The 25,953-nt window shown below is 39.9% G+C and overlaps 2 protein-coding genes across 7 annotated transcripts in view; one reads left to right on the top strand and one right to left on the bottom strand.

Annotated features, from left to right (window-relative positions):
- Nucleotides 1-1,373: 1,373 nt before the first annotated feature.
- dcaf8 (DDB1 and CUL4 associated factor 8) lies at nucleotides 1,374-13,402 on the bottom strand. The gene is made up of 13 exons (XM_086042770.1): nucleotides 13,180-13,402; nucleotides 12,773-12,828; nucleotides 12,617-12,700; nucleotides 10,787-11,418; nucleotides 10,214-10,354; nucleotides 10,018-10,112; nucleotides 8,540-8,650; nucleotides 8,201-8,331; nucleotides 6,950-7,057; nucleotides 6,731-6,861; nucleotides 4,719-4,838; nucleotides 4,524-4,640; nucleotides 1,374-3,786 (listed from the first exon to the last, which is right to left on the bottom strand). The coding sequence occupies exons 2-13, from the start codon at nucleotides 12,807-12,809 to the stop codon at nucleotides 3,679-3,681; spliced, it is 1,815 nt and encodes a 604-aa protein (XP_085898896.1). The 5' UTR covers nucleotides 12,810-12,828; nucleotides 13,180-13,402; the 3' UTR covers nucleotides 1,374-3,678.
- Nucleotides 13,403-16,485: 3,083 nt separating this feature from the next.
- The window catches only part of LOC147140809 (guanine nucleotide exchange factor VAV3-like), a 51,702-nt gene continuing 42,234 nt past the window's right edge, over nucleotides 16,486-25,953 (top strand). For 4 of the 6 annotated variants that reach the window (XR_015088332.1, XM_086042768.1, XM_086042769.1 and 1 more), the window contains exons 1-8: nucleotides 16,486-16,795; nucleotides 20,325-20,441; nucleotides 21,580-21,638; nucleotides 22,708-22,773; nucleotides 24,423-24,531; nucleotides 24,662-24,757; nucleotides 25,375-25,443; nucleotides 25,553-25,656. Coding sequence is in view for 5 of the 6 variants with exons in the window: in XM_086042768.1 (XP_085898894.1) it covers nucleotides 16,592-16,795; nucleotides 20,325-20,441; nucleotides 21,580-21,638; nucleotides 22,708-22,773; nucleotides 24,423-24,531; nucleotides 24,662-24,757; nucleotides 25,375-25,443; nucleotides 25,553-25,656 (824 nt within the window). In the remaining variant the exon portion in view is untranslated. The remainder of the gene's footprint in view (nucleotides 16,796-20,324; nucleotides 20,442-21,579; nucleotides 21,639-22,707; nucleotides 22,774-24,422; nucleotides 24,532-24,661; nucleotides 24,758-25,374; nucleotides 25,444-25,552; nucleotides 25,657-25,953) is intronic. The other 2 variants (XM_086042767.1, XM_086042766.1) reach the window with 2 other exon arrangements.

Below are 25,953 nucleotides of genomic sequence, written 5' to 3'. Positions count from 1 at the left end.
TGGTTCAAATGACGGTGTTCAGATTTTTTTGTTCTCAAGTGGCATAATTGGGGTGCTGTGGTGCCTTGAGATACAACTTTTATTTGTCCCCATGACCACGCTCCACTTTACTCCATTGAAATGAATGGAAATGCTATTAATAGTACTATAGTATACATTATAAAACAGATAACACAATTAAATAGGATATAAAAATTTGAACAGTTTCATGTTTTTATGCTGCATTTAGTGTGCTGCACATTTTCATGTTTTTTTTATACTGCACTGAGTGTGCCGCACTTCTGGTGTGCCCACATTGACCACCAGGAGGCACTATAATTCTGAGACACAAACAACAAAAAATGTAAAAATACAATATTGTACCGTACAGTACTTATACTGTAACTCGTTAAGGTGCTTTAATATTCGTTATTCGTGTGAATAATGCTGTATTATCTGTCTACATACTATATGTTCAAATATCCGTTGCGTTGAAGGGTTTAAAAATCATGACGACGCTAACCGTTAGCACTTAATGTTCTACGTTGTTTGTTAGCATTAAGATAAACAGACTCATCTAATCTTATCTAGATCTAATACGTGTAATGCTCTTGTTTAATTTGACCGTAAATAAGATGGGAGTGACAATATCTTCAAGCACCCCCCCCCCATCCCATTTAAAAAGAAAAAAAACAACAACAATCATTCCTCACTCTTTGACAGTATGCTACTGTGAAATTGAAATTCACTTGAGATCCACCATACAGCGCTCGTACATGAAGTTTGCACTTGCAAGTCTAAGCAAAAAAGTATTTTGTCAATTTGGCGGGGGTCATATTTCAGGTCACTCGTATTCCAGAGTACCACTGTCTGTAGGCCTGTGTGATGGCAGTGTAAAATTAAAAGTTTCAAAAAAACAAAACAAAACATGGAATTGGATACCTTAAGACTGGAATCAAGCCTCTTCTAAATCTGGATGCATCTGATAAATATTAGATAGGTGCTCCAGCACCTTTGTTTTACCATGTCTAACTGACAACACTGGCTCATTTGCAAACTGAAGGGTGATGGGAAGTTGGGTTTCAGCTCGCTACAGACAGTTATCCCACACAGCGAGCCGGCAGCAGGCCGATACTCTGAGCAGAGTGAAAAAGGGAGATGGAGCAGAGTCGAGAAACAAGTTGAGATATTTTATATTTGAGGGGGCAAGCAAGGCATTAAGAATATAAAGTGGAGAGTAGAGAGGCATGAGATAAATGAAAATATGTGAAATATATTTTGGGGGATTTAATTTAGGGGGGCACATTTATTTGTTGGTTCCAGGCCCCCTCGTGCCCCTGCCTGGACATCAATTGCTTTCAAATCAGGAGACATTTGTGTAAACAGGACAAAGCTTCAAGAGTACTGTCTGTTTTATTGCACAAATTCTTCAACAGATTTCCAACACAACCAGTAGACGTTTCATAAATTTTAAGCCTGTGGGAGGGAAAATTTGAATTCAGTTCTCAAAATGAAATACAGTACTGTGGACAATGGAAATTTAATACTGTAAAGGACAGTCTCAGGCGAACAGAAGAAAAAGGTGCTCATCTGTATCCAATATAAACCTCTGCATCTTTAACCAATCAAACGTGTTGTGTGACATCAAACAGCATCTTCTAAATGTTGACGTTTTTTTTTTTTTTTACAGTTTTCATATTTATATATATACAATTTGACTAAGACTTCTCAGAAAATGAGAAAAAAAGCCAGGCTTCAATTGCTCTCACACCACAATGGTCAAGCACAATGTCCAACGAAACCATCACCTTCCTCAGAAAAAAATCCCCCTATACCTATTCCAGCTTCTACTTCAGATACGGATCGGAGAGCTTCCAAACGGGGGTGGGGAAATTTTTTCCTTTCCAGTCGGGTGCCATTTGGTTTTCCCTCCAAGGTCCATACTAGTTAAAAAGTTGCATGGTAAAGAAATTGCTCTTCGCGCTGAGTCCAATCAGGGGGGAGGGGAAAAAAAAAAGTTACCGTTTGTGGCGCATGCAGTGAAGTTGAGCTAAACGCTTCCTGTCAAAGATGGAGTCAAAAGAAAGACGCTTAAGTGAGAAGACCTACAAGTGAAAAAATCCCCCCGACAAAAAAGAAAAATCACTCTTGATAGTGCATGTGTCAAACTGCAACATCCCTGATTCAAAGTGCACTCAGTAGTTTGGGGGGGGGGGGGGGCGGTTGGGTCAGCAACCCAGCGGAGGAGCTCGTCGCTACGATGGAAGGAGTGTGGCTACGTGCTGGTGTACGTTTGGAGGCAGCAGTCAAAAATGGGGCATAACTTGACGTCTTTGTACAGTGGCCAGCATTCTGCACCATCACGATGTCTGATTTGTGTGTGTGTCAATAATGGTCAAGAGTGCATGAATGCACCATTGTCGTCCAGTGAAAAGCAGGTATCACCATTGTTTTTACTCTAAAATTTGAGATGTATGCCTTTTATTGATCAATGGCTCTCTGTGTGCATTTGTGTCCAAAGAGTACTGAAGTGTATTTCCTGTATATGCACGTATGCATCACGGATGTCCAATGAAAAGCTTGCACCTCCAATTTTGTGGTAAGTTTTTTTTTTTTTTTTTTTTAATACTTTTATTTTTTGAAATAAAAATCAGCAACAATTGACCCCAAAGATTTTTTTTGTTCAAAACTTTTGTACAAAAAAAAAAAAAAAGACAACATTTTCATTGTTTTTCCATTGTTAGTTTTTCATTATTGTGAGAAATATTTTGTTATTTTTGACATAAAATGTAGTTGGTTTTTTTCCATTGTTGTCCAAAGCATTTTTGTTTGGACACAAAAAAAACAAAATACATTTTTTGTTTGTTCGTTTTTATCAGAAACATTTTTGTTGTTTCTGAGGACACACATACACAGTAAATATATATTTTTAAGTTGTTTTTCCGGACACAAAAATCACAAACTTTGCACAATAAATTTGGTGAATTCACCCAACCCCAAATAATGTACAAAACAATTTTTGTATATATGTGTGTGTGTGGGGGCAAAAACACCCCCTTATTGTACTTTTCTGTTTGTTTTCCCCAATATCGTCTGCAACATTTGTGTTATTTTTGGGCGCAAAAATCACTGCATTTGGAAATCAAATTTTCTGATGGGTTTACTTTCAACATTATTGGGGATTTCTGGACACAGAAATGACAATGTCTACACATATTGGTAAGTTTTTCATTACTTTCACAAACGGGCACAAAAAACAAAGCGCTAGTCCCTTTTATCAGAAACATTTTGGGGTTGTTTTTGGACCAAAACGATCACAAAGTTTGCATAATTTGGTATATATTTTTCCCAATTTGAAAGAATGCCCTGTTTTAAATAACGGGATGTAAATTAAAACTTGTTTTGTTTGTTTGTTTGATTTTTAACTCTGATAAATAGATTATTAAAATAATCATTAGTTGCAGCCCAACATTTATCTTACAATGGGACCCAAAATTGCAAATGCTGTATTTTTCCCTCATTATCCAAATAATTTTTAACATTTTTAATTGTTTTCCTCTCATTGTCCAAATTTAGAAATTTAGGACAATATACATGGTGTTGGTTTTTTTTTCACAAACATTGCCGTTGGCTTTTATGGACACATAATACCTGCTTTTTACTGGACATTTTCTGTATACGTGTGTGTGCGTGCGTGGCTCAGGACGACATGCACTGAACATGATCCGGACCCCCCTCCTCTTCGTCAGAGGTGTCTGGTGAACTCCAGGACTCATCGGTGTCGGCGTCAGCTCCCTCACGTCGGGTCTGGATGGATAACAAAAGAGGAAGTGAGCAGGGTGAACTCATTTATATACAGTACATTGGTGCCTTGAGATACAAGTTGAATTTGTTCCATGACCATGCTCGCAGCTGAAAACACCTATCTCTAATCATCTTTTCCCATTGAAATGAATTAACTCAAACAAGAAAATACGAGGCAGTGGTCATGCAGACAAAAATGAATTAAAATAGTACATATTGTACTACTACTATAAGTGACATATTAAGATGCTGTAATATTAGTCATTTTATGTAAAGAATACAGACTATACAGTAAGGCTATGAGTATTGTATTATCTGCATTTTGCTGCGCCGACATTGTGTTCGATTATTTGTTGCTTAATTTGCTGTTCTAACACCGCAACTATCCATGTTAACCGTTAGCATGTCAATGGCTGCTTCCATTATGTTAGCATTAGGCTAGCGAGTCATTCTTAATCAAAGCAATGCTTTGAATACACAAAGGGTAATTTATCTTTAGTTTAGTTTGACAGTAAGATTCAAGCGGGAGTGGCAATAAACAGCTAAAGTGTCTTTTTTGATGATTTGAAGAGAGCACCAAAAAAAAAAAAAAAAAAAAAAAAATCATTATCCGAACAACACGTATATTGAAAACCTCGTAAGATGGGTCACTTGTATCTCAAGGCACCACTGAACAGTACAATACATGGACACTTCATTAGGTACACCAGAACAATGTAGCAAAGTCTCCCTAGGCTCACCCTCGGGGGCCGTCGGTTCCTCATGTGTCTCATCAGGAACCACAGCAGCTGGGTTTCGTACTGGTTGCCGTGCCGCACGCTGTCCTCATCGCGATCCCGCTTGTTCTTCTTCATCACCTTCAGGTAGACCACAAACAAATCCCCATTTGTCTTCAAGTGCGGTCGCTAGATGACCCTCAAGTTAGAAGCAGATACCTCTTTGAGGCCCTTGAGTCCAGTGGGAACCTCGGCGGTGGGGGCCCACAGCTTGATGTCGTGGTCCAGGCCGCTAGTGGCCATGCCTGGCAGATGGGGGTGCGGCTCCAAGCAGTTCACCTGTGCGACATCAGGCCAACAAAAAATGTGTCGTTTTTCATTATATGAAATGTATGAAACATTTTTGCTGCTTTTCTCTTTTCATTAATCATTAATGTCCCAAACATGTATGTTCTTTTTGAACATATATATATTAGGGTGCTACGGTACGCTTCGGTTCGGTTCGTTTTTTTGGAAACTTCAGTTCAGTATATTTTCGGTACAGAAAAACAGATTTTTTTTTTTTTTTTTAATATTTTGAAAAGATGTCAAGTAAATTGTACTTTTTTTCAAAAAAATAAATAAAAGCGAACCATTCAGGAGATATTCCAAGAAATTACACCATAATAAAAAATACATTAACAATAAAGATCTCTTAATTTTGTAAATTATTAAGACACTGAAATCTTTAAATACTCAGCAGCAACAGCCTATGACACATCTAAGTATTCAAGTTAAAGCCAAGTTGTCATGACAGTACATATATACACTTTTTGTGATGAAAAAAATACATAATAACAGTTACAATTATTGCTAACTATATTAAAACTCTTTATAATGAAACAAATTTAAAAAGTCTTTATGAAATTGTGTACACTTTTTAGGCATAGAAATCTTTGAATGTTCAACAGCATATTGTAACGAATTGGGTTATCTATGTTGTGGTCGGATTTGTGTGTTGCTGAGTTGTGATGTTTCCGAGGTTCATGAATGCATCGTACGGCAAGCGAGTGGAGCAGCGGAGAAAGAAGAGCGCGAGCAGTTGTACTTGGATTAATAAAAACGTGATAATTAAACTACGCCTTCCCGGAAGACGCTACAATATGATAAATCTCGCTATTTAAGTTTGACGTTTTTGCTCCCTTGTCTAAGAAACATTCACAGTTGGATGATGCCGTGCATGTTAGACATGCTACCTGCTGCCCATCTCATGTAGCAATGTCGACACACAACTTTCGGACTTAACCACGTACCTTTCCCCACCTGCGATTTTAACAGGACAGCCAGAATGTTCCCAAACAGGAGACCGCAGTGTCCGGGGGGACTTTTCTGGCTCTCACTGTTGTGCCGCCACTCTCGTCTCCCGCACGCAACAGTCAGCGCCCGTGCGTAAGCTCGCGCTAATAAGTGGACCGAACTCAACGCAAGTGGACCGAACCGAACATGCCATACCGAAACGTATTAATACACCCATATATATGTATATTTATTTAGTACAAATACATCATTAATATTACATGTGTATTTAATCTGAATGGGATGACTTGGTTGTTGGGTTTTTAAATTCATTCAAATAATTGTTTTACAATCATTAATTGTAGAAGCACTACAACTCTAAGATGCATATTCATATTAAATACATTTTAAATTAAAATACAATTAAATGTACTCCTGTAAATTCAAAAGGAATAAAAAACATAAATACATTTAAAATATTTAGCATTTAAAGATACCATTTATATCAAATTTAGAAAAATATTTAAAAGTAAATAAAAATATAAACCATTTGGACTAAATATATCAATTACAAATATTTGAAAGGGATGAACTGGATGACTCTGCTTAACAATATTAAACCATAAAAGTAAACTATAACTATTAAACTCAAATATATGAAATCAAACCACCCAACCCTAATTAAAGAGAAGCAGTTTCACACAAGTAAAATGGATTGAAATTTTTTTTTTTTTTTTAAAGTAATTTAACAATCAAAACTAGATTAAATGCTGAGGTAATGTAGTGGTTCATTGTGCTCCCTTTCAATCAGACGGCGTGCGTCCCAATCCCGGATAAACGGGTGTGTTGCATCAGGACGGGCTCACCCAAGAACCCTCTGGCGTTATTTCATGATGAATGACACGATGCCACTTTTACCCATAGTGCCTTGCATTAATCCAACAGCCCATACTCACCACTCCGCCTCTGTCGCCCTCCATGAACTGGACGATGCGGGCTGAGTGTTTGTCCCACAGGTAGATGTGTCCGCAATCGCTACCGCTCACCACAAACTCACTGCACGGCCCGTAGAAGTTGACACCCTTCACTGACGGCAGGAAAAAAAAAAAAAAAGCCAAATTGGGATGGCGATTTGGGGGCAGCTGATACGCGTTTGGTCCGACGTGTCGTCCCACCTGTGGCATTGTTGCGGTGTCCCTTGTATCTTCTGCAGTAGTCGGCGCCGTCGCTGTGGTTGGAGTCAAACAGGTAGATGTCCTCGTCATTGTAACTGGCTAGTAGCTCTAGATCACAATCATAACAATACAGTGAGACACATTTTCACACAACATACATTTTCAGATTTGCTGGTTAATTGTGGTTGCTCGAGTTGAGTCGTTTAACAACTGAATACAGTCGTTTATGTAATATGGGTTCATGATTGTGAACATGCCGGATGCGTGGTGCTGATCCACTGCAGGCCACAGTAAATACAGTCAGGTCCATAAATATTTGGACATTGACATAATTTTCAGTATTCCAGCTTTCTACAACACCACAATGGATTTGAACACAATCAAGAGGTGCGTTAACTGCATATTCTGGGCTTTAATTTGAGGGTATTTTCATCCAAATCAGGTGAACGACGTAAGAATTAGCATACAACACATTTTTAAGGGACCAAAAGTAATTGGACAATAGGCTACTCAGCTGTTCCATTACCGCGTATGTGTCATTCCGTCATTATTTCACTTACAAAGAGCAGATAGAAGGCCTAGAGTTCATTTCAAGTGTTGTATATAAATATGGAATCCGGTGAGGTCGTCCCTCAACATGAGGTCCAAAGAGCAGTCACTTTCAGTGACGCAAGCTATCATTTGGCTGAAAAACCAAAAGAAACCCATCAGAGAGATAGCGAAAACATTGAGCGTGACGCACCTCATCTGTGAAGCACGGTGGTGGTGCGTTTCAAACAAAGAACTGAAAAGTCATAGTCAGATTTATGATTATGTTAGTTTGTCCAATTTCTTTTGGTCCCTTAAAAAGGTGAAGGCACATATAAAGTGTGTTGTAATTAGTGCACCACTAACCTAATTTGGATGTAAATACCCTCAAATTACAGCTCAGAGTCTGCACTTAAAGTACATTGTGATTGTTTCATTCCAAATCCATTGTGGTGTTGTACAGAGCTAGAATGCTGACAACGTTGTCAATGTCCAAATATTTATGGTCCTGACTGTAAATCAATTCATCTGGAATACCAGTCTCAGTTTTAGGATTTGCCGCCATCCAGAGGCATGGATAGGTAATTACATGTGATTTTTGGTGGGGTCAGTTATTTGCAGATTATGCAAGGCTTGTTGCCTAACCCCTGCGAACAGTGGAGGTTTTCTGTAAAGCATTGTCATGCTATTTACATGCATTTTTGAAGTAATGCGTACGCCTACCTGTGCCATCGTGACTGTACACCAGGCAGGTGATGTTGGTTTTGGACTCGCTGGACACCAGATGCGAGGGGCAGAACTTCTTGAGCACGCCGTTATTGTCGTTCTCATTGATCTTCCTCTGGTCGTAAATCCTATGGAACAAAAATGTTTAGAGCAGTGATTCCTGACCACGTGTGTGGAATAATCCACTTTCACTTGATAAGTTTCAAAATTATTTATTTACTTATCTATACTTATTTATCTATGCCTGCACCATATTGAGACAGGCAAAGCAATTAAACTCCCTTCCACTAGATGGGAGAAGGTACAATTAATGTGCATCCACATATGCGTACGTACCTGATGAACTGATCCCTCCCGCCGACCGCAAAGTGCTGTGTCTTGGCCGGGTTGACGAAGATGGTGTAGAGGCCCACTTTTTTGTCGCCCTCCTTCACCATCACCAGTTTGCTGCAGAACAAGGGGAAGTTTTAAAAGGTGTTTCATGGGCTAAACGCCCCAAACTCATCCAAGCGTGGGGGTTGGGGGCGAGATAATGGTACATGCACATATGGCGGTGTGTGAGTGACCTTTGGGGGGGTTGGAATAGCCATCTGGTGTAATAATTATACATTAACATGTTTTTTTCTGTCCCCAAGTAGGATTTTGTTTTTCCAGACACTTTTTTCACACTTTCATCTAGTCGATGTCAAGTCAATTTATATAGCACTTAAACACAAAAAGAATCTGAAAGGGCTTCACAAGCCCACAACTGTCACATATTATTGACATTCCCTGATCTAAATCCCCCTTCAATGTGCATTGTGCTGCTCATACTGTTGTGCACGTCTTTGCCACTTGGGGGCATTATAACACAAACATACAGAGATAGACTTTACAAGAGCCTCAGCTCCTCTCTCGGCTTCTAAGTACGGCAGTAATATTAACAAAGAATAAAGAATATATGCCTGTGAGTATTGTTATATTATCTGTCTACATGTGTTTCTTCACCATTTCGATGCTAATTGTTAGCCCATGTGCCTATGGAGTTTCCCACACTATGTTAGCATTAAGCTAGCGCAGCCCATTTAGTTGTTTTAAATACACAATGTCTACTACTACTTTTATGTTGTGTTTGACAGTAACCTTCAGCTGAGAGTGACAAACAGCTTGAAGTCTCTTTTTGAAGAATATTCACTAACTACATCTGCCAAGCAACCGCTAATTGTTAGGTGAAATTAGAGTCACAAGTCAAAGCAAAGCAACTGGCCGGTTGATGGGTCATACGACAAAGATAACTGACTCGAATTAAGGGCACATTTAGGTTGAGGTTCAAGGTAAATCCAAGAGACCGTAATTCTAGTACACCTAACTGTCATTAATTTTTATTAACCAACTATTTCAATAGAATTTTATAGTTGTTTAAAAATTTGGGGCCTGACTAATTGTTTTCTTGGAGTTACCTCCTTGAAAGAGTTTTTCAAAGATTTTGTTTGTTTCCAAATTAGCCTAAGAAGTGCTTAATTCATATTGACTTGGAATACCCAAAATAACATTTATCAGCTTTAACCTGGAAACCAGAAATAAAAGATTAATAAAAACTCATTTTTACTAATTTCACAAAATAAAAATAGAGATGTCTGTCTTTGTATTATTGTTATATTGACAATGAATATTTGGGATTTGGGGGCACTGTGGTGCCAACAAAAGGGGTGGTTTTGAGGAATGCTTCAATATTATGTTCCAGACAGTATATGCCGTGCTCAAAAGTATTACGATATAGCTCTTTTGCTCATGGCACAAGACCAGCATTGTTTCGATGACACACTAGCACTCACTTAGCAGGACGGTCGAGCCGCAAGTCGATTCCAAACACCATGGCGTCCTCTCCCGCTGACAGAAAGGAGCACGGAGAGTCAGGCTCCAGGGCCAACTGATACGAAAAAAGAAACAGGAAGTGACAACGTCAGCGTCTTGCTGACACATTTGGAAGTGTGTGTCTGTGTGTGTGTGTGTGTGTGTGTGTTACTAGACCTTGTGTGCGGCCCCTTTGTGCTGTGCCACCCTCTTGGTGTTCTTGCAGCGTTGGGTGGCGGAGAGCTCCGCCACACGAATCTGACCATCACGGGCGCACATGGCCAAGGTGGAGTCGCCGCTGTGAGGTAGGAACTTGGCCTAGTGGGCCAAAACAAATTTCACCATGTGTAATGGCGAAATCTAATGAGACTAGAGTGAGCATGAAAAGAAATGAGCAGGAAAACTGAATCCTTCTCCATTGTGTGGCACGCAGCAACGCGCGAACTATCAGCTTTTAGAAAAATGCAGTTTGTTTGAATTCCGCTTGCAGCCAACATAAGTGACGTCATGCGAGATTACAATTTCAGTATCCTAGCCATTTGCATCTCGAATCCCAAAACCTCGATACTGCTCATCACAGACTTCAATCTTGCTCTTCTCTTATGTATTAACAGCTTCACAGAAAATGTAAAGTGAGCCCTTGTATATTTTAGTTTAAAAATGTATATTTGATCAGGTTATTTATTATTGTATTCATTTTAATAATTGTCTTTTATGTTTTATGTACAGCACTTGTGTTGCGCCCCTCACCTGAAAGACGTTGCTCTTGTGCCCGCTGTCGAACTCTAGCTCGGCACGCCGGATGGCCCAGTCCCAGATGACCACGCGGAGGTCGTCGCTGCCGGACGCCAGGCGCGTGCCCGACGGGTTAAAGTGCAGCGTGTTGACGCAGCCGGAGTGTCTCTCCAGCCGACCCTGTAGCTCCAGCCTCTGCACCAGGCCGCGGGCGCCGCACACGCGCCTCACAAATTGCTGCGTGTCCCGGCCGATCTCTCGACAGCGCAGCGAGGGGATGGCGCGCCACGCCGGCCCGCGCAGGTCCTGCAGCTCGGCGCCCAACCACGCCTCCATCGCCTCGTCGTCACCTTCTTCATCTTCCTCATCGTCATCGTCTTTCGTCTCCTCTTCGTCATCCTCATCCGAGCTGGAGGAACGGTTGTTATTGCCGCCGCCGCCGCAGGGTCTGTTCCGCTTCCGGGCGGCCCTTCTCCCGCCATCTTTCGCCCTCTCCTGTCTGCCTCCCTCGCTCTCTCTTTCACCATCCTCAGTCAGAGAGAAGAGGCCGCTGCCATCCATGCTGTCAGTGTCTTCCTCATCTTCATCCTCCTCCTCATTCAGCTCACCTTCGGGCACATTCTTGTCACCAGATGCCTCTCCATTGTCTTGAAGTAGAGCAACAAACATTGAAGTTAGCGTTGCATTCAGGAAAGGGAGCCAGTTCAGTGTTTGACCAAAAAAAGTAGGAAGATAATTGTGTGTCTCTTTACATGTGCACAAAACATGGCTGATCTAGCGATGTAAAGTTTGCCCATTTGATTAAAAATGAAATACATGCATCTCTAAATTTTGTGATTTAAAAACAAATTACTATCACAACAAAAAATAATATTCTTTATATTGTAGATAAGAAAAAAAAAAATCACAACGGTCATTTTCTCCAAGTACTCCGGCTTCCTCCCACATTCCAAACATATTTATGTTTGGTTCATTAAAGACTAAATTGTCCATAGAGTAGATACAAAAGTCTACAAACCTGTTCAAAATGCCAAGTATTTATGATATTAAAAAACTAGACAATCCATCCATCCATCCATCCATCCATTATCCATACCGCTTATCCTCACAAGGGTCGCGGGCGTGCTGGAGCCTATCCCAGCTGACTTCGGGCAGTAGGCGGGGGAAACCCCGAATTGGTTGCCAGCCAATCGCAGGGCACACAGGGACAAACAAACATTCACACTCACTCAAGTATCCTTCAAGGCACTGTAATAACGTAACAAGGAATTGTTTGCACAATCTCAATGTTATTATTTACTAAGTGAAATTTTGGTACAGATTTTAGCAAGAATCATCCAAGTTAGCATGCTTTATTTGCTTTCGAAGGCCAGATAAAATGACGTGGCAAGCCAATGAGTTTAATACCAGGTTCTTAAGGCTTCTGCTATGAAGCAAAAAATGTCAGAAAAATCTTACTGTAACATCTAAACTTGATTTCATTCATGCCAACCTGTGGGCAGATACTTCTCATAATACACGGGGTCCTCTGTTTACTGAATTAGTTGTGTTTTTTTTCTTTCTTTTCAGATATGGTTGAGAATTTTTTTTCTTATAAGTATTTATTGTAATTGTGATTTTAGACTATATGCTCGTTCCAACTTGTATGCAAACTCGGATGACCATATCGACATCATTGGAGCGGAACCCCAATGCAAACTTAAAAACCCGTGCAGACGATCACTGACCTGAAATCCACGTGACATAACATCCAGTGAGATCTGTGCCTATTTACCTTCCACTTATAACGTTCCAAACTTCTAGTGCATAATTTACAGAAAAATAAGAGTTAAAAAAATGGTTTACCACTGTGTTTGGCTTCATCTTTGCTCCCACTGGCGTCCCCGTCTTTGTGTTGATCGCCCCCGGCTTCTTCCTCCCCAGAGGCCCCTTGAAAAGAACCCAGCAGCGGTCAATAACGAATCTTAATGGCTACCACAGGTGGTTTTGCAACAGAGTTACCGTTGAGCGAGGTGCATTTGCTTTCGGTTTCTGCCATGACGTCCGTGAAGGCGAGTCTGCCACACACATAAGAAGGGGGGGAAGTCATACAGGTGTCTCAGAGTAGTCAAGTTGACTGTAAAACTTTAGCATTGTCATGTTTAGTGTGAGCGTGAGAGGCGTATGCAACCTACTAGCCTGGTTAGCCAGCGGGCTAATGCTGTCCGATTTTATCCGCGCACTCTTTGTGACGGCATCGTTAAAACTCGGGTTTGACGTTTACAGGCCCGCTGACATTAGCATGAAGCTATCCACGGCGCGGTTGGCAAAATATCGACAAATACGCAGCTGTCATTTTTTATGTTGCAAACACCTGTTTGGTCACACACACACACAGCATGTAAATTAGCCTTAGCATTTTTTTTTACCTCAACTCGCAGGCCCTTCTCAGCGCACTTCGTTTTTTTCTCTTTCTTAAAGCTCAGTCCTTTTATACGGCAGCTTAGCGATCGTTACACCGCGCCTCTACTGGCCAGGCTTAGACAGAAGAGACGCCGCATTTTGCGTCAAGTTTCTAGAAGAAAACGAACTTTACAGCGTTCAAACAAGGTCGACTGCTCTGTTTATGTTTTGACGGTTCAGCTTCTATTTTGGGGGGGGTGGGGGGGCAGAGGGGTGGACTTCCGGTTACGTAGTCCATGACGTTTGTTTAAAAAACAGGAAGGAGCAGCCGCGAAAGAAAAGGCGACATAAAATAAAGATCCCGTGGTTATCCGAATACATTGTTTTCGTCTGTGTTTTGTATTATTTAACATGTAAAACGCCCACTTCTGTTTGTGTTTTGACAGTTCACTTTCTATATTTGGGACAGTGCGCGCGCGATCGCGTGTGTGTGTAGGCGTTAGATTTTCTTTTCTAATAAGTGAAGCCCACTAGCCATCCCAGTCGAAGCCGTGTCAGTTTTATTTCTTCTCGCCTTGTAAAACGTGGTAGTACACCGCGCTAATGGATTAATGTGATAAAAATTCCTCCCTCTCCCCTCAGTATTCCAAATTTGTTGCCATTCTTGATGTACTACTTCCCTAATTTTGGCACAACATTCCATTATTCCCATGCACGGCCACTTTGATTTGTACTCCCAAATGGTTCACACTGGATTTGGCAATACCATCTGCTATTTCATTGCCTATGACACCCACACGTGCTGGCACCCACACTAACCCCACTATATAACTAATCACCTCCAACCTGTAAATCAGTATTTGAAATTTGAACATCGAGCCCCACCACCTACACTTGCTCCCAACGCCACCAGCGACGACAGTGAATCAGTGCAAATTAAAGAACTTTTAGCCCCACCTTTACCCACCACAGTGCCCAAAGAATCCCAATCAACTCAGCCGCGAAGACAGAAGTGCCATCAACCCAGTCTAAACTCTAACTGAGGAACATAAATCCCCAACCACACAGATTTTTAAAGGGGCTATAGCCCCCTCAAGCCCCAATGTAGCGCCATCCCTGCACTGACATAATTCCAAAACAACCTCATGTATATTTAAATGATAATTTAAAAGTATAAAAGTATACACAAAAAAGCTTATCAGTAACTCATGGGGGATTAAAGTGTTTGTGTGTGAGTGTGTGTGCGTGCATGCATGAATGTTTTACCAATGTCAATACATATCGTGACAGACTGCCCCGATAGAGGAAATATCAAACATATCACACCCCATACCACATGATAATCTCAACTAAATGTATGTATAGAGCACAAACATAAAACGCAAATAATACTAACTAATAAACTATTAAAGTAAGAAACTATTCCTTTATAATAAATATATTAAAATACACTCTTTACCAACAAAAAAAAACAGTCGTCAGACAACGTAAACGCTGTTGCGCTGCTTCTTTTGTGTCACAGTCATGTGACTGTCTGCTGTTTCATCAGCGGCCTGTTGATGGTTCCAGTGTCTATCGTTGTGGTCAGATTCCCCAGAGGATGGACAGAATAACGCCTGTCATATGCTCCTTTGAAATTGAAAGGAGGTCCAGAGATTTATTCCCTCTTGTTTCACCATCTACATGCATGGATGGAGCTACATGGTGCTAACCCCTGGCCACACCTAAGGGTAAATATTTATATCTGTGATTTTACTGCCATTTTTACATTGATACAATATTCTTAGATCCCTTGATACTACGCAAAAATTTTTTTTTAATATTAACCACATATTTAAAGAATAAATGCACAATCGATCTGAATGCAAACTCTAAAATAATCTGTCCTAAATTAAGGACATTCAATTAGTCAACATCAATCAAAATCATTACTTTCACACCATTGCAAGCAAACAACTGGCCACGCCCCTGTCTACGTGTGACATTACCGTGGATACGAGAGAGGAATATGAGCGAAGTCTCCACTAACCAGTATGAAGGCACTGACATGCTGCTATTGTAATCTCGCAATCACAGCATGAATGATGTCACCATGTTGTCAGATGCAGCTAATTCTTGAATGTAAACACACAACTGACAACCGCAATCTCACATTCCCCCTCATGATCAATAAAAGGAAATGGTAAAAGCTTCTGCCCCATTCAAGCTCATGCCCCTCTTAATTCTCTTTTATTTCTCGTCCCAGCATACACATGCCGACAGTCAGGGCAAATTTGACCATTACTTTCCACACTTTCCAGTCAAAATAATTAATGTTTCTTAAATATTTGCATTAATTGCACATAACTGCAATGACTGCACAAGTCATCCAGTCCAGTGCAGTGAAGAATACTAAAACATCCGGTCTGAAACAAGATGGTTTCCTTCCTGTGCTCCTGTGTCTGGGCCCTAATGATCCTATTGCATGGGGATCTCGCTTTCTTTCCTGCATGCTGACGAGAGTCCAGCTTTTATCTCACAATCAAATATGTGTAAATGTAAACAGTATGTTGAAAGTTTGAAAATGGACCTGTGCTTCTTGCTTGAGAGTCATTGGCCGGTTTACATATCTTATTCTACCCATCTTTACGCGTGGTTATTGGTCAGGATTAAAGTGGTCAGAGTAAGGTGTTTACATGCATTTTAAGTCTGCGTTCATTTGATTTAATGCATTGTTGTTTTACAGTCATAGTATATTATAGCTTGTATTCTTTTAAAAGTAGAAATTAACAAAGTCAAAGAAAATGCAAAATACATATAACATATACATACAAATAAAAATGTAAATTAAAAATATAAACAAAAAAATTCAATTTAAAATATTAAACATTTTCAATGTTGAAGTAGAATGACTGAATACAAATACAGTTGTTCTTTAAAATTTAATGTAAATTTAAAATGAAAACTATTAAAAATCAAAACAATTTAAAACATTTTCATTGTACAATACAAGTGTCACTGATGGTGCAGTGGTACACACGCCTGAGTTGTGTGCGGGCAGCGTGGGATCGGTTCCCGCTCAGTGTTTAAAAAAAAAAAGTAGAATAAAAGTTTAAAATAAAACAGCAGAAACGAGGAAATACACAAAGTTCATTTATTCTTAGGGACACAAACGTGAACAAAACAACAACCACATCAACAACAGCAACAAAATAATAATAGCAATAGTTGCTTGTGTTCTTCCAGTTGAGACGACCACCTCCATGGAAATGTCACTTGAAGGCGGAAGAACGAGGAGGGGGGAGCTTTGCCCACTTTTGACCCACATCACTCAAGTTGCGCCTGTCGTTCGCCTCCTTCACTTGCGCTGCTGCGAGTGACACAGTTGTAGTCATGCGGTGCTTTTCTGTGTGTAAACTTCGTCTTTTTTCAAACTAGTTCACGCACCGTCCGTCTGTCATGGAGTATTGGAGGCAGTGCGCAGCGTGGCTCATCGGCTGCAAGGTGCTGCCGGTCAACCATCGCGTCACAGCGGACACGGCGCAGGTGTTCGACCTGGCGCAGACGCTGCGCGACGGCGTGCTGCTGTGTCAGCTGCTCAACAACCTGAGGGCTTGCAGTATCGACCTGAAGCACATCAACCTCAGGCCGCAGATGTCCCAGGTACCAATATAACACGGTACACCATTCCACTATAGTCTATATGGATCGAACTACCAACTATTGCTGGTATGTGTTCTTATTATGGTATTTTCTCAACAGTATCAATAGTATCACATAGCAGAAATTGGGCAGTAGTGCAGAAAACCAGTTGTATAGCATCACTGTATGATACAAAACAATATTATTGTTGTTTTTCCAACAATATATAGCTGTACTGTAGATATTGATATCATAAAATATGATTTGTGACATTTTCCCAACAATATTGATAGTATCGCGATACAGCGATTACATGATAATCGATGTAGGCTATTACAAGAAAACCGTAATACTGCACCATACATGACAATTGTAATGATCCATTTGAATCGATTATAAAACAAAATTCTATCGACGTGTTTTTCCAATATTGATAGTATCATAATACAACTATTGTGTGATTGTCAATATATTGCAAGAAAACCATAGTATCATACTGAAAATCCTGATGTACTGTGTATTATGTGTTATTAAATCTGTAGGTTACAACAGTGTTTTCTAATTATTTGCATTGTATCATCATACAGCGATTGAATGATAAATGATACTGTACATTGCAAGAATGATACAGTACATCATCTTATAATTGTATTGTTATTGTAAAAAAAAAAATGATACTGCAATATGTGCGCATACGTGTCACTTCACAGATGTTCATATTAGAAGTTGCATTTGTTTTTGTAATGCAAATGAGTACACTAAAAAAAAAAAAATCTGATTTGACAAAAGAATCCAAATTGGGCATCTTGCCCTGCAGTATAACCACAGATTCTATTTGTTAGCGCGTGGCATTTTGCATTGTTTGTTGGATTAAGATGAGCAGGCATTTTCTAAGCAAAATCTATATACCGGTAGTTGTTTTAAATACACAAAGCATAATTTTTCATTTATAAACTTTGTTTTGTGTTTAGTTTGGCAGTAAACTTCCACTTCTTAAATTTTTGTCCGTAAGTCAAATAAAAAGAAAAATGGCAGAAGGACATCTCACATCTCAAAAAAACCCAAAACTCAAGGCATCACTGTAGAAACATTCACAACATATAAACAAGTCACAACCAAAAAAATTGCCTTATGTGTTCCACTGGAGAGAGTATTTTTGGGGATGATTCCACATTCAAGACCTCACTGTAAGCACATGTAGCGGAATAAATCTCAATAAAGCGACTTAAAAAAGCCCAGTTTGGTGACTGGATCCCTTCGAGGGGGCCTCAGGGGGGGCAGATAACATCCTAACTTTGATCCGCCCATTCGGCGGGAGCTCTTAAAAACGTCTTCAAGAGTAATCCTTCCTCTTATCAGGCCGTGTTAAATGGCAAATGAATAGTTGTGCAATGATTAATGTCGGGAGATGATGTGAAATTGTGTGTCAGTTGAATAGCCCTAAGATATACGGAATGGTTTTTAGCGCGGCTCTCTTGTGTGTATTCACTAGACTGTGATAGCAAAACAGTGGGATGGCCCGCAGATATAGGCCGCATACGAGCGAAGAAAGCATACGTGTACGACCCGCTTTCACAGTGACCCGCTATCTGCCTGTGTGGAAAGCATGGCATCAGGGTCAATGGAGCAGAGTATTGCAGGACAAACAAGGCTCCCACCAGCTCTGCTTTTGCCGGATGCACACTGGGATGTTTATTTGTAGGAGTCCAAACATGCACACAACTATGGCAAGCCGTTTCAACATTTATCCTAATAGTCTGCTGCTGCTGAATGGTCTTACTTCTGAGGGCAAAGAGCATACTAGTGCATTGACCCTAATATTGATGTCAGATTACCAAAGTATAGAATCAATTCTTTAATTTATGCTACCTTGTACTACGGATGCTACTGCTATTGCAAACGCTCCTGTTGCAACTCCAACTGCTGTTGCTACTACTTCCACTACTACTTCTTCATCTGGAGTTCTGGGAAATTCCCAGTGGGTCACACTGGTGTACGGGCTGCTGAGAGCCGCTATATAAACCCACATGTTCATTCTGAAATCCACAAAGAAAGCCTTTGGTATTCCTAACTATGATAACTCCTTTCCATTACAACTACACTTCCTCATTGAATACAGTGAGCAGGCTATTGTAATATATATATACTGTAGCAATGTACTACCATTGTTGATAAGGGTGTCACCAAAAGTCACAATATGGAGAATTGAATTTGAAAAGTAGAAGCAATTTAATTTATGACTATTACATCCTGTCTGTATAATATAACACACTAAACACAGTCACAAGTGTTCATTGTAATTTCAACAAATCATGTTGGGAATTTACTAGTAATAATGTATTGTGTTGTGACGATGACACAAAAACTAATAACACTTTAGAAAAGGCCCAAAGTGATGTATTCTTTAAGAGAATTACACTTATCTTTTTTAAGTGTATTAACCATTGACTAACTGGCATACAATTTGTATGATGTCCTTGTGTGAGAAGTTTAGTTAAAGTGGAAGTCAAACCAAACATATTTTTTTCAAGAATATGTTCCCAGCAGGCCCACTTGTTGAAACGCAGCATTCTGATTAATTTAGCGTTTGTAGAATATAAATTAAGCAGCAATGTATTTTAATTTAATGTATTTTTGCGCATGCGCAGTGGCACACACGTCTGTGAATAGCGTGAATACAGTTCGTTCAGTCTACTACTACGACTATTACTCCTACTACTACTACTACTACTACTACTACTCAGGGGCGGAGCCAGAACGTGCCTTGAAAAATCAGGGTGGGCCTGAATATTTCTCTCACTGAGCACAACCCTCCTGTCCCGACATATTGTATATTCAAATAACATGACACACTGAATAATAAAAAGTTCAGATCTTTGTTAGACAACCACTTGCCATTCTTAATATTCAATAAAATAAAAAACACAACAAAACACAAATTGAAAAATAATTTTATAATAATTTACAAAAAAATTAAAGTATATATTTTTCCATGAATCTCACTGGGTGGGAAGTCTGTCAATCACAGGCACAGAGGCACACCAAGGCCCACTCATGGCTCCGCCCCTGCTACTCTTACAACTACTGCTGCAGCTACTAACTATTCCTACACCAAATGGTCTAACTACCACTACTTACTTCCACTACCAGGTTTGGGGAGTCACAGGATACATGTACCGGCATTACGTAGTCAAAATGTAACTTTATTCCGTTACAGTTACAGAAAAAAAACACATAATCAAATTACAGGTCAAATCACAAGATCAACTTGTTGCTCTGCCTTGCACAAAAGACCGAATTTTGAATACAAATACGGGCGCTATAATGGTGTCACATGATCTGCATTTATTACATAATGTAGTATATTATATTGTATTTTTTATACTTAGTGTAGCCTCTTATAAAAATGTAATTCTCTAGACTTAAATTTACCCACATTACTCACATTACAAAATGGAGTAAACAAGTACAATCCCCGGTCGTAATTACACAGTTTTTTTGTGGATGTGATTAATTTAGTTTTTTAATCTCCCGTCTTTCACTGCTACAGTTTTTGTGCATGAAGAACATTCGCACCTTCCTGATGTGCTGCTATGACGTGTTCGGCATGAAGAAAAGTGACCTGTTCGACGCCTTTGACCTGTTTGACGTGCGTGATTTTGGAAAGGTAGGATTCAGATTTATTTAATCCCCTCATTATATAACAAAACATGTTTTTCCGTATATACTGAATCTCCAAAGTGTGATAACAGGTTTAAAGATGGATGTTTCCATGTGTTTCCTATGCTATTTTCTTTTAGTTGAGTTGAGGTCCAAAGAAGCTTCCAGTTAATCTGATAATCCCACACACCGCAAATATGTACTGTACCAGACATCTTGTACAGTACTGTATAATCTCAGTCAAACAAGCTTCTGGCAAGGTGTCAACAACACCGTCACCATTCAGTGTGTCAAGTTGCTCCTGAATGGTTGAGATCCAAGTGGGGTGTTTACAATTTAAACAAGTGGAAAAAGAGTGTTGCTGTTTTTTTTTCTCCAGAAGGGAACATGTGAAAAATCTGAACCAGGATAATCCACTTTTTGTCAGTGGTGCCAATTGGAGGATGAGAAGATGCAGCATTAGAACACTGATGACAACATGACTAACCTACATTACACTGACCACTGAAAAACATGATTCATGCTACTACTACTACTGTTACTACTACAACTACTATTACTACTACTACTAGCATTTAAATAGATTTTACCGGTATATGTGTGTACGTATATATATCACAGATTCGATCAGGAGAAGGAGTAACATATCTATTTAAACAACTTGTGTATTTACTTTAGTCGATTACCCATCCACCGACCACCCCCATACATAGCGAAAGCAAAAATATATATATAAAAATAGTCCCCGTCTATAGGCCGGTCCGCCTCGAATTTTAAATGGCCGTCCTCTTGGTGAGTCCGATAAACTTTCACTACCTGTACAAATGTGAACATGTTTACCAATTCATGTTCTGTTTTTTTCCATCAAATCCTACTAATCCCAATGAGAGCTTGCTTGTTTATAACATTAAAGTAATATTGCTGTGTCTTTTCCCCCTCTTTATCATTTGCACTGATGATAACAATCATCGTTTTACGGTAGTGCACTGTGCAACTAACATATTTCCCGGAACTTTGGAGCAGAGTTTTGTGGTTTTCAAGCACGGACTAAAACCAGATCTTATTTCAACTTGCATGGATATTGCTTTAATGTCAATGTAATCTACATTATATGCTCTAACATAAAAATCGATATGTTTCACCAGGTAATGGACAGTCTATCCAAACTCTCATACACAGCAATAGCCCAGCAAGGAGGATTCAAGTAAGTTGTTGTCGTCCAGGCCGTTATTTTCCCTCTTATGTCCACACCGCATATGGCTTGGAAGTCTCCATCCTTACACACATGTTCGCTTTTTCATGGTTCTCACATATTTGAATAAATAAACACTCTCCTGCCTGAAGGCAAAGCACAGCAGCTTTATTTATGTAGAACATTACATACACAAGACAACTCAATGTGCTTCACACAAGCAAAGACAACGCATAAGAGCATTTACAAACATAACAGTTCACAACATTCAGAAGCAAAGCAGAGACAACAAAAGCGGCTAACAAAAAAATTAACACATTAACAAAAAACTTTAAAAAATATTGAAAACATTTTAACTCATTCACTCCCAGACATTTTCAGACCGTATTTTACCCTAACGTTTGAATTTTTTTTTTTTACAAAAAATATAAATAAATTCCAGGGAATAAATGGCAGGACTATCAAAAGACAAGTAAATTCATCAATGGCAGTATATGAGTTAAAAGTAAAAAAAGAAAATAAATAAAAATAGGTTTCTTACATTCTAAAAGAAAAGATTTAAAACATGTTTAAAAAACCTTAATCAAACGTTTTTAACCTGGATTTAAAAGTATTTACATTCAGGTCTGATTCAACTTCTGTTGGCAGCTTATTCCATTTGTGTGCATCGTAACAGCTAAATGCAACTTCACCATGTTTAATTTCGAATGGTAAATGGGCTTTCACTTGTGTAACACTTTTATATAGGTATTCAAAGTGCTTTAACACTGTTTCCTCATTCACCTACTGATGACACAGCATTAGTAGCAACTGGGGGTTCAATATCTTGCTCAAGGAAACTACGATTGAACCGGAAACTCTACCACTGAGCCATGCCACCCCCATCAACTCTGGGCTCCACTAATTGACCTGTCTGCAGATCTCAGAGCCCTGCTGGGTTTCTAATCAATCAGAATTTCTTTAATTTATTCAGGACCCAAACCATTCAGTGATTTATAGACCAGTATCAGCATTTTCAAATATGTTCTACAGCTGACTAGGAGCCAATGTAGTGTTTAAATGTTTTCTTTGTCATTTACAGGCCTTTCCCCACAGAGGAGAGTCTAAAAGACAAGGACATTTACAATCACCTGGAAGACCTGATTGAGTATGTATGAGGTGTAGCCCTAGCCCCCCCGCCCCCCCCCCCACCCCCTCTTCTCTCTGAGGGTCTATTATTGCTGTTGCTGGAACATAATTATGTCAGCGAGTGTCAGAACCGGCTCGGCCCATCATCTAGGCTCTCCGGGGCTCTGCTCTGTTTGTTTGCTATTATCAAAGGAAATGAATGAGTTTGCATGACATGCCTATTAACAATTCTTGATCGGGGGTGGGCAACTTAGATTCCACTACAGAATTTGATGCATAATGGTCAGTTATGGCAGTAGGGGGCGCAAATGAATTGCTTTATGGTTAGTCCTTCATCACACAAGTTTTGTCAACCTCCGACCTTGTGCAGCTGGGTTTTTAGTTTTATGTTTAATGGTGAGTCATGAAACTTTGCCCACACACAATGGAACTCTCAAATATACAGTAAAGCTCAAACTTGGTAGCAATTGAACAAAATCTCAAGGGTAAGTTTGCCTAATGGCCACCACAAACCAAAATGGCAGACTCCCTGTGTTTTTTAAACATTTTTTTAATGCTTGTCTTCTTGAGACTTTCCTGTGGGTCTATTCCTGATAGATATGCCTATGAAATTTCACGTTGCTTAGTGAAAGTGGCTCCAGGGGCTGAAATATCAACATTCAAGCGGATTTCACTAAATGTCAGTATTCACCAAAATGATCCTAAATAGGGCGGCACGGTGGTCGACAGGTTAGCACGTCCGCCTCACAGTTCAGAGGTCATGGGCTCGATCCCGGCCCCGGCCTCCCTGTGTGGAGTTTGCATGTTCTCCCCGTGCCTGCGTGGGTTTTCTCCGGGTACTCCGGTTTCCTCCCACATTCCCAAAACACGCATGGTAAGTTGATTGGACTCTCTAAATTGCCCCTAGGTGTGATTGTGAGTGCGGATGTTTGTCTCTGTGTGCCCTGCGATTGGCTGGCAACCAATTCAGGGTGTCCCCCGCCCACTGCCCGAAGACAGCTGGGATAGGCTCCAGCACGCCCCGCGACCCTTGTGACGATAAGCGGTATAGATAATGGATGGATGGATCCTAAATAGGCTGCTTCAAAACAAAATCTGCCTTAGCAAGCAAGATTTTTTAGAAAAATTCCTATAGACTCCCAAGAACTAAAATGGCAGACTACCTGTGTGTTCTCTTGCGCATGGCTTTTTGAGATGTTTTGTGAATTTTCTCATAATAAAGGTGGCCACTACATTTCAAGTTGATAGGGAAATTGGCTTCAGGTCTAGTTTTAAAAAATGTGGATACATTACAGAGTGTATATTTTCACCAAAAGAATCCAAAAATGGGTGCTTTGAACTGAAATCACAGATTTGTTCTTTTTGGGTATGGCTTCTTGAGACCTTTTGTGAATTTCTTCATGATAAAGGTGGCTACCACATTTCATGTTGCTCACTGAAACTAGAATCTAGATTTCCCCGAAAATGCGGAGATACCACAATGTAAATTTCCACACAAAAGGACCTTAAAATGGGCGCTTTGAACCAAAATGGCAGACATCCTTTCTCTTTTTTGGGTATGGCATCTTGTGGATCTACTCATGATTGACATGCCTGGCAATTTTTTGGTTGTGAAACTGGCTCAGGGCTTAATTTTGTAAGTTTGAGACTTTTTTTGTTGGGTCATAGTGAACATGCCATGGGAGATGAGGAGGATTTGTACGCGGCAGTATACAGCCTGGAAGAAGACTATGCAGGGGGAGAGATTTACGAGGACCTCATGAGGACTGAGCAGCAGGTACATACACTCACAGTCCCACACATACAATTACAAATTAGTATACTGTATTGCCGTTAGCAGCTTGCTGAATGTACTTTTTTATCTTTTTACCTTGTTAAGATTCACAGCGAGTCGCGTTTCTTTCCAGAAGCAGGTTGAGATGTCAGACGTTCGCAGCTGCTGCCTCACCGAGATCAAGCAGACGGAGGAGAAGTACACTGAGACGCTGGAATCCATCGAGAAGGTACCCGCACTGCCCTCTGATCTTGCAAAAGCACAAACGTGCAATTTTTTCTGTGTTGTCATTTATTATTGACAGAGGTGTCAGAAGTTGTCACGTTGATTACTCAAGTAGAAGTGTGGATATTGGGATTTAAAAATACTTTCGTAGAAGTTGAAGTATCAACTCCACCTTTTTACTTATGTAAAAGTATACAAGTAGTGGTTTTAAAACTACCTAAAGTATAAAAGTAAAAGTAGTGCAAGGTGGAAAAAAATGCATTGAAGCAGTGGGAGAGGTTGGGTGGAACAAACCATTTTTGAGGAAAGGTGGTACTGTGTTTTTGTTGTTAAAATATTACGTTTCAATGAAGTACTGTGTGGTTATACACTTTTGATATGAGTGGATTCCAGTGGGATGATTTGTGGTCCCCTATAAGTGTTCCTTTCTTGTTTATCTGTCACTCGTTCCACTTTCTATGTCTTTTTATGTAAATTTCCCTTTCGTGCGGCCCTAATTTGCAATGCCACCAGCTTATGTTTGAATGCTGTTATGAATTAATACGCATTCACATTCATATTGTTACCAGCAGGTTGCATAATGATACTCATGTGTGTTTGTATGTGTGTGTCTTCTCGCAGCATTTCCTCAACCCGCTCAAGAAGTTTTTCTCCATGGCTGAAATCGACCAAGTGTTTGTCAACATACCAGTGAGTTTTCCTCTTATCATGTTTTGGGAGAATGAATGAATGTATTATTATTATTATTATTATTGTTATGATCTTTTTAAGCATTTCGTTGTCTTCATACTCGCCACAGGATTTGGTGAAGGTTCACAAGAGCTTGATGGCTGACGTTCAGGATTCCATCCTGAACAAGAATGCTTTGAATCTGTACCAGATCTTCATCAGCTACAAAGAAAAGTATTTGACATTAATTTAAATGAGTTTCCAGGTGTCCTAATCTTTTATCTTTTTTGCCAGAATACCCAAGAATCAAGAAATGCGTAACAATTTACACACCGTTTTTCTTGTTAAAATCAGCCTGTTTTTCAGAGGCAGTCTTTTGCAAGTGACTATTAACACTGGCTCATAAACTGGTGGGCCAATGGGGAGTATGACTTGTTACCTTGACGAGTGGGGCTAAAGGCTAAAGCTGTAGGTGAAAATAGTGAGCACCTGTTAAGACAATACAATCACTTTAACTCATGGAGGCAGCAG

The sequence above is a fragment of the Filicampus tigris genome, chromosome 10 (assembly GCF_054856515.1).
Source record: "Filicampus tigris isolate MCC_2025a chromosome 10, RoL_Ftig_1.0, whole genome shotgun sequence".
Taxonomy (NCBI): domain Eukaryota; kingdom Metazoa; phylum Chordata; class Actinopteri; order Syngnathiformes; family Syngnathidae; genus Filicampus; species Filicampus tigris.
The sequence above is the reverse complement of the archived record's forward strand: the minus strand, read 5'-3'. Positions and strand labels throughout refer to the sequence as shown.

What these genes read in the sequence shown, in the direction of transcription:
- dcaf8 (XM_086042770.1), bottom strand. Translation starts at nt 12,809, where the DNA reads ATGGCAGAAACCGAAAGCAAATGCACCTCGCTCAACG. An exon ending in ACAAAGGGGCCGCACACAAG is followed by an intron (nt 10,113 to 10,213) that starts GTCTAGTAACAC and finishes TTTTCGTATCAG; the next exon opens with TTGGCCCTGGAGCCTGACTC. An exon ending in CGGCTCGACCGTCCTGCTAA is followed by an intron (nt 8,651 to 10,017) that starts GTGAGTGCTAGT and finishes CTTGTTCTGCAG; the next exon opens with CAAACTGGTGATGGTGAAGG.